The following is an 18114-nucleotide window of genomic DNA, read 5'->3' as shown; positions in this document are numbered from 1 at the left end:
GCAGGACACCAGAGACACATTTGTGCCTGCTCTCACCCATCTTGGAGACTATTCCACTGCCTAGGTCCCTATCATCATCCCGTAGATTTCCAAGAGAGCCAGTCCCAGGCTCAAGACAGCTCAGCTGATTTGCTGTCTTCCCAGGCAATGTCTCTGCCTCATTTTGTACCTCCTGTTACAACTAGGAAATGGCTCTGGATCATCTAGAAGCAAGTCCTAAGCCTTTCAATTTCTGCATTAAGCTTAGGCTTTTTTTTTTTTTTTACCCCATATAGATGCTCAAAGCTTTATTTTCTTTCTGCATCTTCACCTCGGAAACTCTAACTCCCAAGAATAAGACCTTTCCAGCCCAGATGGAGGACAAGAGAGAAAGTAGGCAGTCACAGGCCTGGATCTCAGGTCTTGTGACAGTCTGATGAGGTGGAGAAGTAGAGGAGAAGAGATCTGTCTGCTGGGTACAAGGAATTCTCTCACCTCATCTTAGTAATGAACCCTTTCTCACTCTCTCTGGTAAGATCAGCACCCCCCCTCCAAAAAAAAAAAAACCCAAGAGAGTAACCAAAGCAATAGCCTGGAAAAATCACGGAATCACTAATCCAAGAAAATGCACGTTACTCTGCAGAGCACCATGCTAAACAAAATAAGCCAGACTCTGAAAGACAAGGGTGATATCTTCTCTCATTTGTGGATCCTAAATTTTATATAGATACAAAAATATGTGTACTACAAAATAGATACTGAAAACCATCACAACGTACAATGAATCTGTCAAGTTAGGCTTTGGAGATGGAAAGGACCATAGCCAAGGTGAGTGGCAAGTCCCTAGAAGCTGGATGAGGTAAGAAAATGGATTCTTCTCCAGCATTTCCCTCACACCAAAAAAATACTGCCCAACTGACACCAATTCTACCTCAGTGAGCCCCATTCCAGCTCTGGCCCTCAAAACTAGGCTAATAATACATTGATGTTATTTTATGGACTGAGTTTGGGGTAATTTATTACAGAATTATTAGAACAAATGCGCAACTCCAACGTTTCCTTTTCTCTAAGATTCTCTACATCAGACGGTTCACCCTCTCCATCTCTAACATTTCTTTATCACTAAGCAGCTTTTTCTCTGGTAGGCAGATATGACTGCTTCTGACAGTTCAACAGATCCCATGAAAGATAACATTGGATCCCATGTGATTTCATGATGCTTCATGAAGCCTCTAGTCAACTTCATTTACATAAACGTAAAAGAATCCTTTCTCAGTAAAATAAATCTCCTTCACGTCCAGTTCCACCCATCACTGTCAATGTGGCTCTAGACCTCTGTCATTGTCTAGATTCAGATTCAGATCGCTAGGGTCCCTATGCTTCTCTCCCGTGTTCCTCTACAGTCTATCCTGTCCCTGTCTGGACTGTATCTTGGGAACAATTCCATTCATGCCTCTGCCTATCACAAAACCCTGCCTTGTGCACTCAACCCCGTTGTCCTGGACCAGCTTCTCCATTCAGCCTCACCAGCCCGCCTCTGCTCACTTCCCCGAAGATGCATCCCTTCCCAACATTCCCTAAAATACCTCTAAGAACCTGCCATCCTGGCCGGAGTTCTCCCAATCTGTAGTTACTGCCTGGCCCTTTGAGATTCTACTGTTGAAGGCTGGGTCTATAGCTGCCTCAGTGGCTGCTTGTGTGCTCAGACAGGCAGCCTCACCCCGTAGGTCATTCAGGATGCCCGAGGGCTCCCTGAGTTCTCATCCCAGCCTTTTCTGAGGTGTTTCCCCTCTATGACGTTGCCTCTGTTCTCATTCGGGTATCCACCTAGAGATTTAGCCCCGCACCCTGACCTGCGGAGTTGACTACCTCCTTCCAGGTTGAAACCCCCAGCCCAACTCTCAGAAACCCAAGCAGAGCAAAGAGGAGTAGGAAACTTGCTTCGTCCATTCCCACATTCTACTTCATGAGAATCTACTTCTAACTTAAAAAAAATTTCCTCCGATTTATAATTTAGCTAGAGTAGGATGTCTCACCTTTTGCCTTGAGCTTTTCTTTGAGACGCAAAGCCGGTTGAGGCAGACATCCTTGCAACGGCCAAGGCAGATATCCTGGAAAGACAGCGAGGTCATGGCTTGAGGAAGGAAGACCCGTGAACTGTTTGCGTCATCTCAGATTGGGATACCACCATGGATACCCAAGTGTGTCACAGTCAGAGAGGCTCCAACTGTCACCTCATGCCTGCGGCACTCGGGAACATCTTAGTTCCTGCCATCCCCACCTCTTGAGCCGAATTTAGGTTGTTTTGCTGATGACTTATCTTGTGCTGATCTGAAGCAGTCAGGTGGCCCAGTTTTGTCCCCTATGGCCCCATACTGTTTACATGTTCTGTGCTATGGGGCTGAATAGTTCCACCCTCTCCCCCCTAAAGAGAGATGTCCAGGTCTTGACCTGTAGAACCTACGAATGTGGCCTTGTGTGGGAAGAGTATCTTTGTAGAGGTGACTAAGTGGCCCTGGGGGTTGCCCATGCTCTGGGGTACAGCCCCACACCCGTGCACCTACTGGCAGCGCTAAGTGGACCCAGTGGGTTATTAAGAAAGCATATGTGAAGTTAAGAGTGTGAAATGAGGTGGGGAAATGGAAGGAGTTGGAGGGGAAAGAACGGGGTGTTTTTGAGCAAATCACATTGTATACAAGTATGAAATTTTCAAATAACTTTTTTAAGATTATGAGATGAATTGTCCAGAAGAGACATAAACCCAAGGATAAACATTCATATAAGGAAAAGAAGGAAAGGGAAAAATAAGGAAGGAAGGAGAGGAAAGGTGGGGAGGAGAGGGGAGAGAAGAGGAGGGGAGGAAGAGGGAGAAAGGAATGTGAAAAACAAAGAGAAGTGACGGGGTCAAATGAAAAGAAAGGTCAAGCTGCAGACACAGGGGAAGGCCACTAGAGACAGAGACTGCAGTACCGCAGCCACTCGAAGCTTCAGTAAGCAAGAATGATCCCCTCTGGACCCTTGGAAGGGAATGCAGCCCTGCTGAGCCCGGGGTTCCGGACTTTTAACTGAGGACACACTCGTGCTATTTGAAGCCACTGAGTCTGCGGTATTTGTGACATCAATCTCATTTCTCTCAGGATGAATGAAGTTAGTCCAAGTGACAAAGGAGTGGCTCCCAGGCGTGGGCGCTCGTGCATCTGCTCCTGTTCCTTCCTGAGCGCGCTTGCCCTGTGCACTGTTCTTGCTACACTGCAAAGCCCTTTCATGTGAATCCCTATCTGTCAGGACACCAACCTCAAAGGAGGCTCACAGGACAGGGATGATGCACCCCCTCTACGCATGGTGGCTTCAATCATGCATTCTGTGTCCGCAGAAGATGTGCAAGATTCTTTTGAAATATTTTCCTGGTTTTTAATCAATGGTCTTGAGTGTTCAACAAGGTCATTTTATACCATAATGTGAACTTGATAAAGACCAGGTAAATGAGCCACCCAAGAACTGAAACAAACATCTTCCAACATAGACCACTGCTTCTTTTGCCCTCTGGTGATGGTCTATATTTAGGAGGCTAAGGGGGCTCCAAGGGGTCAGGAAACCGAAAGCCATCTTTAAAACTAGAATTAGCAGTTTCCTTAATTATGGGGTGTGTGTGTGTGTGTGTGTGCATGCGCATGTGCATGGGAGCATGTTCATCTGTGTGCAGGTTCATGCACATGTGTCCTTCCTCTTGCTGTAACTAAACACCTGGAAAAGCTAACTTTAAGAGGGAAATGGTTTTCTCAGCTTACACTTGCAGGTTACAGTCCATCATCCCCATCATTAACGGAAATTCGAGCTAGTAACTTGAAGCCACTGGCTGGTCATGTGCACACTCAAGAGCAGAGAAGACGAATGCATGCCTGCCTACTACTCCACTCGCTTTCATACGGTCCAGGACCCAATCCCAGGGAATGGTACTGCCCACAGTGGGTGGATCTAACTACCTCAGTTAATGCAATCAAGACAGTTCCCCCCACAGACATGCCCACAGGTCCATCTCAGCTAGACAGCCCCTCACTGAGATTCTCTTCCCAGCGATACCAGATTGTGTGTGCACATGAGAAGGTCAAAGGTTAATGCCATTCTCCGCCCATTTGTTGAGACAGGGTTACTCCCTGGACCTAGAGCTACCAATACAGCATGACTGGCTGGCCAGTCAGCACCAGGTAGCATCCTATCTCCCTCCTAGTGCTGGGATTACAGACAGGAGCATGCCCATCTTTTTATGTGGGTATTAGGGAATCTGAACTCAGGTCCTCTTGTGTGCACAGCAAACATTTTGTCCATGGAGCCATCACCCCAGCCTCTCCTTCATCATGACTTAATGGATAAAACACTCTATATCCTGTATGCTTCAGAAAATTTATCCAATTTTTAAAACTTTCATGGGCACACGAGTCACCTGGGAACCTTATTCACATGAAGACTCTGACTCAGGAGAGCCCAGGGTCTAAGACTCTGCATTCTGACAACGTATGGGGGACACCTGTGTTGCTAGTTATGGACCACACTTTGTTTAGCAAAAACACCTCTGCCTAGTGTTTCTGCATTTTCAGCATTAGTCTGGTTAGCCTTATTTCCCCTTTGCAGTTTAGTGGTAGAAGGTGTGGCTGTGACTTTGTTGTGGTAGAGGAAACTGTGGCTCACAGCTAGCCATACTTAGGGAGGAAAGTTTCATTGTGGACTAGCAATTATAAACGGTTCATATCCCTAGGCCACATTATCCTAGTTACAGATATGATTTCCAGATAGATATGGTGGAAGATGTGTGTAAGTCAGCATGCTGTTACTATGACAAACTGCTTGAGGAAATCAATCTAAAAGGACGAAAGGTTTAGTTCACATCTTCAGAAGTTTGTGTCCATTGGTTTGATTGTTTTTGAGTCCATGGAAAGCCAGAACAGCACGGCAGAACCAAACTGTTTACCTCATAGTGACCAGGAAACCAAGACTGAGAAGAGAAGAGCCGAGACAAAATCCACCCTTTGGGGCGTGATCCCAATGACCTCCTCTGGTTAAACCCCACCTCCTAAATGTCCACTCCACACTGTGGCCTATTAGGTCATGAATCCATAAAAGACAATCCACTCATGAGCTCAGAGCCTTCATAATACACCCACTTCCCAGGGCTCTGCATCTGAACACAGGGAACCAGGCCTACACCACATGGATTCACCTCCCAGGACTTTTGAACACAGGGAACAAGGCCTTCACACAAATTTTCAGGGGACATTTAAGGTCCACATCACAGCAAGATTAGATAAAGAAAAAGGGGAAAACCCTATATGAGAGCAATGCACTATACCATAGTAAAAATATATTACAAATCTGTGTTTGCTATAAAGGAGATGATTAAAGTATGATAAACTATAAGTAAATTCTATATATTACACATATGTAATGTGTAGTTATATATAATAAACTATTCTTTTTCTTCACTTCCTCCCCAAGCATGGCACTAGATGACTGAAAATAAAATGAACTTTTCACTAACGATAGAGCAGAAGGTTTTCTGCTGTTTGTCGTCAAGAAGATGGTGTATTAGTTGCTTTTCTACTGCCATGACAGAAGCAACCAAAGGAAGGAAAGACCCTTCTTGGTTCACAGTTTGAGAGTATTGCCCATGATGGCAGCTGGTTACATGGCACCCACAGTCAGGAAGTGGAGGACAATTGCCGGTGCTCAGCTCACGTTCTCCTCCTTCTGAGTCCAGGACCCCAGCCTGGGGAAGGATGCTGCCCACTCTAATTAATCAAATCAAGATAACCCCTCATAGACATGACTAGAGGCTAAACAGAATCTAAATAACACCTAAAGACTTGTCTGCTACCCGATTCTAAATCCAATCAAGTTAATGGTATTAACTTTCACAGACACCCTTCAAACGCTGGTCTTTGGCAACTTTAGCTTCCTTCCGTGTTTGGCAGCAGGTAGCAGTGGCGAGCTATACTCCAGTATCAGGGTCTTCGTTAAGTCCTTAGGTATGGAGTCTCAGCCCTGTGAGTGTGCTAACCCCTCTGCAAGCTTCGGGCATTGGAACCCTTGCCTCTGGGCGGCATCCGGTATCACAACATTTAGCTTTGGGACTGAGACCCATGATCCTGAAGACAGGCAGTTTTCTGAAACTCTTATGTTGGACAGGGCCTCCAGGTGGCTCCTCGCAGCCTTTCATCCTCTAGCCCCCTCTCTTTCATCTTCTTGCTTCTTCTCTTCTTCCTGGATGCTCTCAGATCTCAGACCTCAGATCTCTGACAGAAGCTGCCAGCATGCTGCTGAGATGACTCAGGCTGTCCGCCTCCTCTGGGACATCTTTTGGGAGCTGGGGGTGAGATTGCCTGTCACTCAGGAAGCCAGTCTCTGGCACTGTTGAGATCATTCGGACAAAGACATTCAGTCGGGGTTTATTAACGAGATGAGCAGATTGTTAGGCGTGAGGGTCACCACTGCTGGCCATGCCTGGGCCCATGGCCACATATTCTTCAGCTATAGAGCAATCGTGCCAAGGCCACCGCCCCTCACTATGCCTTTTCCAGCTACATCACAGCTACTGCCATCACCAGAACTGTCTGCTGTCTCTTTCTTGGTGCTACCAGCTCAGTAAGCAAGACAATATCACCGTGGAGACCCCTTTTATAGGGCCAAATGCTGCAACACCAGAGAAGGTGGCACAAAAGAGCATCTCCCAGCCCTCTCACTGAGTGAGCCTGAGCAGACTGTTTATATAGCCCTGGGTTTGGACCAGTCAGAATCGTGTGTCTTAGCACCATTCATAATCATTGAGACTTGCTGTGTGGGGGGCCAAAGGACTTTCCTTCATAGCGGTGATTAGTAATTAGTCCTTCCTCCAGGGGGAGTGCTCTTCCTCTTCCTCGGGCCAAAGTGGAAATGGCTGCGGGGGTCATCTAGAGTTCGTGAAAGTTTCTGATAACAAAAAGTCTGGCACCAACTGTTTCCAGGGGCCCTGGCTTGAAAGACTCTTTAAGATCCAGGGCGGTCAGCTGTGATCTTTTCATATCATCTGAAACCATTCACAGAGTGTATAAAATGAGGATGCTGGTGTGCATGGGTAGTTCCGCGAGCTGTTAGGCTCAGTCTGTTTGCTCAGGTTAGCAACGAGGAGTCCACAGCTGCTAGTTAGGAAATCAGGTTGTCCTCGCCTTAGTGTCCGCCTACAATATCAACGTGAAGAGTGTCGGATTGATATTGACCATGATTTCACAGTGCCTGCGCAGAGCCTACCACCGGCTCGGTGCCCAGGAAGGAGGAGACCCTTCATCTGTCCTAAACAAGCTTAACAAAATGACAGATTAATGGGTTCAACACATTTTCCCAAGAAATAAAATTCTATGACGTTGAGAACCATAACCCACAGGCCTTCATTTCTCTATTTGTAGATATTTGAATTTTTCAGTTGGGCAGTGGTTTGTATAATTTGTATGGCCGGTTGGTCAGTTTTCAGATAGGGCCTCTCTAAATAGCCCAGGCTAGCCTCCAATTCAGCATCTTCTGCCTCACGCTCCCAAGTGTTGGGGTTGCACACAGCCTTTTGTAATTTTGCTAACATAATATTTCAAAATTTGATCAAAAAGGAAGTGAGTAAGGGCAGAATGCTGAACACTGTAATCTGCAGGCTGGAGCAGAAGTGTGGTTCAAAGTGGGCCGGTTCGAAGTCAGATCTTCTACTGACTCCTGGAGTCATGAGAACCGTGGAGAACAAGATTGAGACATGAGCTGACAGCATCCAAACAAGTCCAGTCTGCCTCTAGAGAACTCTGTCCCTAGATCTCCTCCTCCTGCTGCAAGCCAGTCTCTCCCTCCTCTCTGGAGAAACTGAGCCGCATAACCTCAACTCAGGTACATTTGGCATCACTGAGGCCAAGTGAAGTCGAGATGTCAGTAGACGGTCTGTTTACTGAGCTATGGGGCTTCTGGGTCCAGATGGGGTGGTACTCCCCACCCCCTCAGTGTATCAGTGGAAGAGCTGAAATAAATCTATCTGGTCCATAAAGCCTCCAACATTTACAATGTGGGCCTTGCAGGAATGGCTTACTAACAAGCGCTTAGAGAAAAACGAATGCCCTCGGGGGAAAGAGCCTAGCTCCATCTCACAGCTCAAATAAAAAAAGCAGGCTGGCTGGGACCTACCCAGGATACCCATCGGTTTATAGACTGTCCACACGCACACCCTACTTCCAAGCTGGTTTTGCATACTTGACTCTTCAGTACAAATGGATGTCCAGAGATTTTTCTATATCTTCCAGGAAAACCCCAGATTGAAGGTATACTGTTGACAGTATACTGAAGGGAGGGACATAGAGAAACAAAAACAACAAACAGAAGAAATAAATAATGTATACAGAGAATTAGTGACCCTCGATACATGAGAGGACATTTCATTGATTAAAAACAAGAAACTTGGTACTGAAAAGAATAAAGTCGTGAGAGTGTGTCCACCTAAGTTTTAAATACATAACTAGGTAGGTCAAAAGACAGTCAAACAAGGAGATAAAATAGTACTAAAGGAAAAATTGGAATCATAGTTCAAGCTGCTCGTGTGCTAATAAAAAATTGTCATGTTGAACAAGAAAACTGGGAGATTAAGAGTATTAAAATAGCAAAGCAATAAAACTTATGGGAGTATTTTAAAATTTATTTCACGTTGTGCTCAGTATAAAGAATAAAAACAACAGGCCATCATGAAATTGCAGAGCGCTTCAGCAAGAAAATAAACCTTAAATCCACATAGAGAGAAACTGACAAAATAACGTGTCACATGGACCCAGAGTTCTCAATAGTAGCACCGGATGCCAAAATTATAGAGCAATGCCTTCAAAATTCTGGAGGGTGACTTTTAGCACAGTGACCTCTGCCGACCGCTATCGGTCAAATACTGAGATGAACTGGGAGCTTTTATTTTTAGGCCTCCAGCGCTCAAACATTTAACTCTCACACACCTTTGTTAGAAAGCTGGTAATGGATGCGCTTCATCGCAGCTATATGTAAACCCGAGAGCCAGACATGGAATCCACGGGACAAGGGCTCAATACACAGTGAAGAGAGCCCCACAGTGATGGCTCTGGGTCGGGTCCAGGGGGCCAGCGATCAAGGGCTGCAGAAGAGGGCGCCTTCTGGAGGCGGGGGAGCCTGGTAGAGTATCTGATATGTGATGCAGGGGGAAAATCTATTTCTAGATCTGTTACAGATCTGTTAAAACACTGGGAAAGAGTAGGGTGCTGCTTAACTTAATGGTCAACAATTATATCCCGTTAATAATCTGGGCACGGATTTGACAATGGTGGTTGGGTGAGCTCATCTGGAAGCTCATCAGAAGGCAGGGAATGGGGAGGCTAGAAGACCAATGGTAGAAGCGACGTCCATGTCGAAAATTAGTAAATCAAGAACAGTTACTAAAGCCTGTGATTTCAGTCAAATGCCGGAAGAAGCAAAAGACAGAGGGCAGGTGCTTCTATGAAAAAAACTGGGGGAAGACAGCCGGCCAGCATGGTTGCTCCTTCATGCCCCCATTCCTCCAGCCCCTGCATATGATCGATTAGTACTGTGTGATAGGCAGTTGGGTTCACTGGGCTTATCAAATGCACACACGTCTGTATGTATGTGTAAATGCATGTGCACACACACACACACAGGCACTCTCCCCTTTGTATGTCAGGAGAGCCAGCACTACCCCTAGACATTTTCTCTTTTCTATATACATGTTAGCTAGTCATAGCTATTAGGTTGTAATTATCTATGCGAAGTCGGGGTCAGGTGGGATTTAAAAACCTATACAGCAAGTGAATCATTTGGGAATTCTGGAAGAACTGTGGAATTATTCCCTGTGGATTCTACTTATTTTTGAGATCCATAATCTTTGGAGGTTGGGTTTGGCGGTTGGGTATCACACCAATGAGTTGGGACCTCTGTGCCAGTAAACCTGGCATTAACGGGGAGAGGCACCGAGGTTCCGGGAAAGAGTTAAATATTGGGAGAGGACAGCCTGTGTCTACTGAAACCTGTGACAACAGGGCAAAACTAGCATTTGTGACTGGAAGGGAATGGGACAATGGGGAGCGGCTCAGCTAGTCAGACACAGGAGTGGGATTTCCCTGCGAACACTCTGGTGCTGGTGTGGGGGCGGAACGGAGAGCTTCCCCAGGAACTCAGAGCTTCTTTGCCTTGCTTCCTTCTACAGCTTAATCGCTTACACAGAGCAGTATGTGGAGTATGACCCTTTCATAACGCCAGCAGAGCCATCTAATCCTTGGATCAGCGATGACATCACTTTATGGGACATAGAGATGAGGTAATAATAATAATAATTATGTTTGGGAGTGGGAGGGTTGTTGGGGGAAAATCCATAATCTCATGCAATTACCCTATTCCCTATTCTAATTTGAATAAGACCAGAAGAGAAAAGGCCCAAGTACCCTCTATACCCACATCTGTTTGCTTGAGGTTCCTCCCTCCTTGCAGCTTTGGTTTGGACACAGTTCTTTGCAGAGTCTCTCTGGCCTTTCTCTGGACCTCTCTATGTCATGGTAGTTGGCACAGCTCCTCACCATTTCCTGGATGTGGGTGCTCAGAAGGGGAGATTCCGCTGCCTCCGCTTGTCTCCTTTCCTTCAGATCACAAAGATCCCAGCTAGCCCCTCTCCACACTGTCCCTTACCTCACAGCATTCTCATCAAACCCCCTCAGCTGCAAACACTATTCTCACCATGGAACAGATGAGGAAACTGAGGCAGAGCAGAGCTGGTGAACTTGCCCAAGGATACCCAGTTAGAATGCAGCAGCATTGAGGCTGGAACCTAGGCAGAGGGCTCAGGAGCTGTGGCTGGCCTTAGGCTGGGCATCTGAGGTTACAGACAAAGGGCTCCGGAGCTGGGCTGGCATCAGGCTGGGCATCTGAGGTTACAAAGGGCTCCAGAGCTGGGCTGGCATCAGGCTGGGCATCTGAGGTTACGGCATTGGTAGTTTCATCAGCACTTGTCTCTGCCCTAGGAGAGAAGCAAGTGTGTTGACTTAACAGCTCAGGGGAACTTGGGGCACAGCCAAGTCTCCATGACACACAGAGACAGCTCTTTGTGGCACCCCTTCGGCTCTGCGCTCGGATTCCTTTTATTCTCCATGACTCCCATGTTCTCTTTCTCTTTGGTGTGCTTGCCGTTATCTTTCTCAGATGTGGGAAAGCCCTGTAGCAATTAACCAAGTCATAGATGCTTACTATAAAAAACTTAACCTATCCCGGTGTGTATACGGAAGAAAACTCCTCCTTTCCTCCAATCAGCCTTCCAGGACTAGCCTCTGCCCCTAGTCTGCTGCCCTGGTTCCCACAGTGCAGCAGGGTGCCCAGGCCCGGAGAGGCCTCCCAGAGTGTGCGCACTCCTGATGGAAACCTCGAGTCATCTGATGAGCCAGATATCATGTACTTCCCTGGCTTAGGTCCTTACTGATTCAGTGTAAGGACCAGACCACATCCCATTCTTTTTCATGTCAAATCTTCGCAAGCCTAGGTTCTCAGAGAAGTTCTGCGATTCAAAAGATGTGCTGCCCAAAACTCGATAGGGACTGGGAAATGAAGGGGGCCGTGGTCCTGCCAGAGGCAGATTGAGAAAATGTGTCATGTGTAACATATATTTACGCAGGGATTGTCTTAGTTAGGATTAATATGGATGTGATGGAGCATCGTGATCAAAAGTCACTCGGGGAGGAAAGAGTACTCTTGCTTGTATCAAGTTGACATAAACTAGCCAGGAGAGGGGTTAAAATTAAATTAATGTATTTTTCCTTCAATGCATATGCATCTCATATAGTTGCTGTTGCTAGGAAACAAGTACATGTTAAGTTAACCTTAGATAAAAGAAAATGTTAGGTGTTTCTTTGGGTTAAGGGAGACTGTAGAACTTACTGAGACCCTAAGGATGTCATGAATTCAATACTTTAGTGACTCTTAATTAGTGCCTATCTTTTTAAATTTTAAATTTAAAATTTTTATGCACAGAAAATATACTGATCTTTAATGTAATTAAGTTCATTTTATATATACACATATATACACACATATATATACTATTTTAATTAGCAATATATAAGCACATATCTACCTTATCCTTTTTAATATCTATATTAAAACATTTCCTCTGGCATGAATGAAGTAAAATTTATTTAACCAATCCCTGAGCCATAACTATTTAACTCATGACTGTTTCTGTAATATAAACAACAATCAAAGAACATCCGAATACCCCAGTCTAATTGGTTTTTTACTATAAATTTTCCAGAAGTAGAGTTACTTGGAATGGAATGCATATTTTAATTTTAGTTCATGTGCCAGATTTTCCTAAATAAAACTAAACCCCCTTTTTCTATGACCTCAGTTTAAAGGTTGCCATCTCCGGCGTTGTTGTAAACCCTGGAGTGAGCAGTCTTTCTGTCTTTGTAAACTCAATAGGTTGAAACAAATCTCAATTTGTCTTGTGCTTCTCCACTGGTGTAGAAATATGTTAACTGAGGATTTCTCATGTGGTTATCAGATTCATTCTCCCGTCACTTTCCGATCACCTGTCCTTGTCCCATTTGCACCCCAGTGGTGGCTTTGCATTGCATATTGGGACACAAAAGTCCCATTTGCTTTGGCTTTTTCCCCAGTTCCTCCCTTCTTTTTTTATATTTCTTTTCCTCTTCCCCGACTTTTGATTTTCTAATCAACTTTTGCTTTGCCTCTTCAGATTGTAGTTTCTAGTTGAACCATAATTACATTTTACTTTTATTTTTTAGTTTAAAAGGATCACTAATTTATAACAGGGCATGTGTGCATGTGTGTAATTGAAAGCACAAGCGTCCCTCTGCCTTTCCACCCCGCACTCAACCCCAGATGTATGTTAGCGTGATGGACTTTAAACCAACAGTCTGAATTTACATTTCTATTCACATTGCGAGAACGAACAGCGTGCAAACAGACGTCTACTTTTGAAACTCTGTCTCTGATGACACCGTGACTTGTCACTTTCTGTTGCTGTGATAAAACACCCTGACCAGGCTACCTGGAAGGGACGGTTGATTTGGGCTGTGATTCCACAGGGTTAGCATTCCATCACCATGCTGGAAACGTGGCAGGCACGGGCAGCAGGGACGGGCAGCAGGGACGAGCAGCAGGCACGGGCAGCAGGCACGGGCAGCAGGCACGGGCAGCAGGCACGGGCAGCAGGCACGGGCAGTAGGCACGGGCAGCAGGCACGGGCAGTAGGCACGGGCAGCAGGGACGGGCAGCAGGCACGGGCAGTAGGCACGGGCAGCAGGGACGGGCAGCAGGCACGGGCAGCAGGGACGGGCAGCAGGCACGGGCAGCAGGCACGGGCAGCAGGCACGGGCAGCAGGCACCGTGGCTGGAGCTGGCAAGCCGGGAGTTCACTTAGTTGAACCCCAAGCAGGAAGCAGAGTGAAACCTGGGAAGGGGCAAGGCTTAAGCTCTCAAGGCCTGCCTCCAATGGTATACTTCCTCCAGCAAGGCCTTAGGGCATCCTAAGTCTCCTCAGAGAACACCACCAATTGGGGACCAAGTGTACAAATGCCTGAGACTATGGGAAATATTCCTTATTCAAACCACTACACAGGGACTGTCTCTTCCATTCTGATCCAAGAATTTAAAAGTTTCATTAACTCAGGTTGTCTTTTTTTTTCTCCTCATTCTCCTCCTAGTCCTAATTGTTTTAATTACCGTTTCTGGATTTTTCCATGCTAGTCTCTCTCTTGTTTTTAACTGTATAGGTACACTTAATTCATATTTCTAAAGTGTTTTAATTTATTATTTTAATTCTCTCTCTCTCACACACACACACATACACATACACACACACTCTTCTGTAGGAACTCTCTCCATTGCTCAAATGGTTTTTTGGTTTTTGGTTTTGTTTCGTACTGGTTTTGTGTTATTGTTGTTGTTGTTTGTTTTGGTTTTGGGTTTTTTGCTTTTTTTGGTTTTCTCTTTATGGTCTCATCACTGTGGCACTATGTTCTGGTCTCATTGTTTTTATCAGAATCTGGTCAGCCTCTCTCCAACACACACACAACATACACACGCATGCACACACACACAGACACACATACCCCTTTTTTAGCAAGCTGCTTCCATTATGAAGAACCTGTTGTGTATCTCAGGATTTCTTTCGTGTGCTGCTGTCTAAGGCCTACCCCACTGCTCTCTTGAAGTCCTGCTGCTCAGAGAGTCAAGGCCTTCAGCTGTTCCCTCCCACGGCCCTGCTGTAGACTGTGCTCCTCCAGCTGTTCCCTCCCACCGCCCTGCTGTAGACTGTCCTCCTCCAGCTGTTCCTCCCACCGCCCTGCTGTAGACTGTGCTCCTCCAGCTGTTCCTCCCACCGCCCTGCTGTAGACTGTCCTCCTCCAGCTGTTCCCTCCCACGGCCCTGCTGTAGTTATAGACTGTCCTCCTCCAGCTGTTCCCTCCCACCGCCCTGCTGTAGACTGTGCTCCTCCAGCTGTTCCCTCCCACCGCCCTGCTGTAGACTGTCCTCCTCCAGCTGTTCCCTCCCACCGCCCTGCTGTAGACTGTGCTCCTCCAGCTGTTCCTCCCACCGCCCTGCTGTAGACTGTCCTCCTCCAGCTGTTCCCTCCCACCGCCCTGCTGTAGTTGTAGACAGTCCTCCACCAGCTTGGCTACAAGCCTCATTCATTTGTCTCAAACCTCCCTGAACTGCCTGGGCCTTACCGTCCACCTGATATTACGATAAAAGTTGAAAACAAAAACAACAAACAAAACCCATTTTACTGAGCTTCAGGGCCTTGCCTGTCCAGTCTTTCTGAGCCACCTGTCCCTCTGAGCTAGCTTTCCTTCTCACTCGGGTCTTCCCAAGCGTGCTGACCACCCAGCACGATGGTGTGGCTGTCCCACTCCTCCAGCTGCTGTGTCTCACACAGACACACACACACACGCACACACACACACACACACACACACACACATCACTTCTAAAGAGGATCCGTGATTCGCTTTAGCTTCTAGTCTTCTAACTGGTACACAACTGCCTCTCAAAAGTATAGATTGGGTGGACAGTAGGTGAATAAGTTATTTCTCCTTTGGTCGTTTCGCTGATAGTTGGCAAAAGAAGAAAGGTAAGGGCCCAAAGCTAATTCACTATGATAAAATGAATTTTCTCACCTGTCCCTAACTGTATAACGAAGCATGTGATCTTTTGAGAAAAAGAGATCAAGCCACCTTGCTACTTAATGTATGTCAAACTATGCAGTATTCTGTCCTCCACGCAGTACCACCTGCCTATAATGGGTGACTTAGTTCTGCTGTGATTGTTCAAGCTTCTATGCTAAGCTAATATCTAACCTATGAAAAGATAGAGCCACAGAGTCTTATCTATGCAAACAAATGGAGCTCTGTAGACATAGGTGAAAATGAAGCCCTAATTCTTCTCCTGGCAGAATGCCTGTACTCAGAGGCTTGCAGAACTGTCAGAAGTGCAGAGCGCAGGATCAGTGCTGACGTCACCCTTCAGCCTGGTGACGGTCCCTGTCTGTACAGTAAAGTCCAAAGATGACCAAGAAAATAACCAAGAATCAGTTTTTCCTGTTTCACCTAATCCAGCCTATGTGGATTGAGATCTACTTTGCACTGTGCTCCGAGTAAGAAATCCTCTGGATACAAATCTAACAAAGTCAATAAAACCTGCTGTCTTACCACCTGGCACCAGAATTCCTCCTTGCTTGGCAAAGGACATCCAGCCACTTGGGGGCACAAATCAAGTCCTGTGGGCAAGGCTTTGGCAGACTCATGCAACAAAGCAGAGGGTTAGGCTGTGTCCAGGGAGAAAGTGAGAGGAGTCTGTTTTCTGTCTCTGAGAGAGGAAAACAAAGGGTAGGGGTGGGGGAAATGAGCGGAGGGAGAAGAGGCAGGCCAAGATTAGAAACCAGGGAAATTCTAGTAGCCAGTAACAAAGGTCTTTTCAAAAGTGGGAATACTAAGTATGCTAGCTGCCAGGAGAGGTAACCTCTGCTCAAGGCCTTGGAAATCATCCATGTTTCCTATCTTCCCAGATATTGTGTGCTCATGTTATATGTGTGGCCATATAGGATGCTCTGGAGATGTCCTTCTCACTGGACTTTAGACTTCTTCTGGGCTCAGGGAACTCCAGGCTGACTTACTTTTGAGCTCCAGTCATGAGGACATGAGAGGAAATGTTTGGACTCTGCAAAAATGAAGAACATATTGTGTCTGCCGCAGGGTAGATGCGAGAGTCCAGTGAGGGACAACAGCCCAATAATGGGCAAATCAGTATAAGATGTAATATAAAATAACGGGGAATTGTTTCCGGATCCCCTCTCAATCTCAGATAAGATAATAGATCCAAAAGTCTAAGAACAAGAAAAGGTATAATCAGGGCGGGGGGGGAGGGGTTGATGATAGGCTTCTGTCTGAAAGCATGGTGAACGCCATCTGTTGGAGATTCTGAGAAGTCAGCTTTCACTAAAGAAAATAACAAATAACCAAAACTTAGCACTGAGGAGCAGTCAATCAAGTCACTAGACCACAGCCAGGAAGAATTCACTAATTTACTCATTATCAAAAAGGTGTCATAGGGAGGCCTAAAGGAAGTAGTTTTGGTGGTAACATTAACCGAAGGACGGGAGCTCAGGAAACTGGTGTGGCCTGTAGAATTGTGGTAAGTCACTTCTCCCCTCCATGGGGAAGGTTTAAGGCTCCCTTTCTATTGTGTATCAATGACTACATCATGCCTGGTTCATTCTACTTGGGTGAAGGAATCTACCCCCAGCCAAGCTGACTAGCCAAGAGGCAGAGCTGAGTTGCCAATATGCAGCTATTGGGGCAGAACTCTTACGCTCCTTTTAAAAATTAGATTTACTTATTTTTTGCATCTGAGTATTTTGCCTGTATGTATGTATGTGTGTCATGTGCTTGCCCGGTGCCCATGGAGACCAGAAGAGGGCACTGAATACCCTGGAACTGGAGTTACAGATTGTTGTGAACCACCAAACTGGTGCTGGGAACTGAACCCTGGTCCCCTTACAAGAGCAACAACTGGGCCATCTCTCCAGCTCCCTCAAGCTCCTTCTTAAAGCAGTTAATTTCCAATCATGGCCCCATTGGTGGCCTCCCTTCTTGTGTGCACATGCTGATCCTATATCAAGAGAAGACATTTGTTTTCATATGCATGGGTCTTGATGCCTTATTTGGCAAAGCAAAGTGACACCCTGAGAGGCAGCCATACAGAGTTCCAGTAGCTTCTAAACATCTGCTCTTAAGTCTTTGAAATTGTCCACCATGCTGGGAGAAGTTCAAGCCTTTGACAAGGATACAGCTAGCACCGGCCCATCTGCAGAACCTTGAATCACTGCCTGGTGAGGAGCAGATTACATCTCTGTCCCAGGTCAGAGCATGACCCTGGAGGAAGACTATTCCTGCAGTTCTCAGGAACTTAAATTTGCTGATAGTTTCAACTCCAGGGGACTGTTCCCACAAGCAGTACTTTCAAACCCTTGGAAAGTTACCATTTTTTTTTTAAATTATGTGGTTTGTTTCCAATAGAATCCAGGATCCGCTGTCGTGTCTTATTGTGAAAAGCCCAGCCTGATACTTTGCAAGAGATCATTTGTGGAGGAATTTCTCATTGCCTGGCCTTCTACCATGACCCTACTAAGCTATCCCTGAAAATGCAAAGCCTCCCTGAACCCCTCATATAGTCTATTGGCCACTGCCCTAGAAATAGAAGACACTGGTTTGATGGCTTACACCTAAGCCATATATCCAGTACCGTAGCCACATAGCCATGTCAACTAGTCACAGATGACTAGTTTAAACTTTAATTTTTTAAATTGTAAATTTCCCATCAGGTCCTCCGTCACACTAGTGCGTGTGAGAATGGTGGCTCCAAGCATGCACGGCACGACTATAAAATGGCCCCTCCTGCTCAGGCTGCCAATTACTTGCTTTTTAAGCACTTTAATGCTCCGGTTTTCTTCTAGCAGAAATATGGAGGCTATGCCAACTCTATAATAAGCAAAACCCATGGTCTCATATACTGATGGTTAGGGACTATCAAGGGCCTATCTGT

At 46.1% G+C, this 18114-nt stretch overlaps 1 protein-coding gene across 7 annotated transcripts in view; it reads left to right on the top strand.

Annotated features, from left to right (window-relative positions):
• Rgs6 (regulator of G protein signaling 6) overlaps positions 1-18114 on the top strand; it is a 531193-nt gene that overhangs the window by 458022 nt on the left and 55057 nt on the right. For all 7 annotated transcript variants that reach the window (XM_075947415.1, XM_075947418.1, XM_075947412.1 and 4 more), the window contains exon 13: positions 10211-10321. In XM_075947415.1, coding sequence (XP_075803530.1) covers positions 10211-10321 — 111 coding nt within the window. The remainder of the gene's footprint in view (positions 1-10210; positions 10322-18114) is intronic.

This window comes from Microtus pennsylvanicus, chromosome 14, assembly GCF_037038515.1.
Source record: "Microtus pennsylvanicus isolate mMicPen1 chromosome 14, mMicPen1.hap1, whole genome shotgun sequence".
In the NCBI taxonomy this organism is placed as follows: Eukaryota; Metazoa; Chordata; class Mammalia; order Rodentia; family Cricetidae; genus Microtus; species Microtus pennsylvanicus.
The sequence above is the reverse complement of the archived record's forward strand: the minus strand, read 5'-3'. Positions and strand labels throughout refer to the sequence as shown.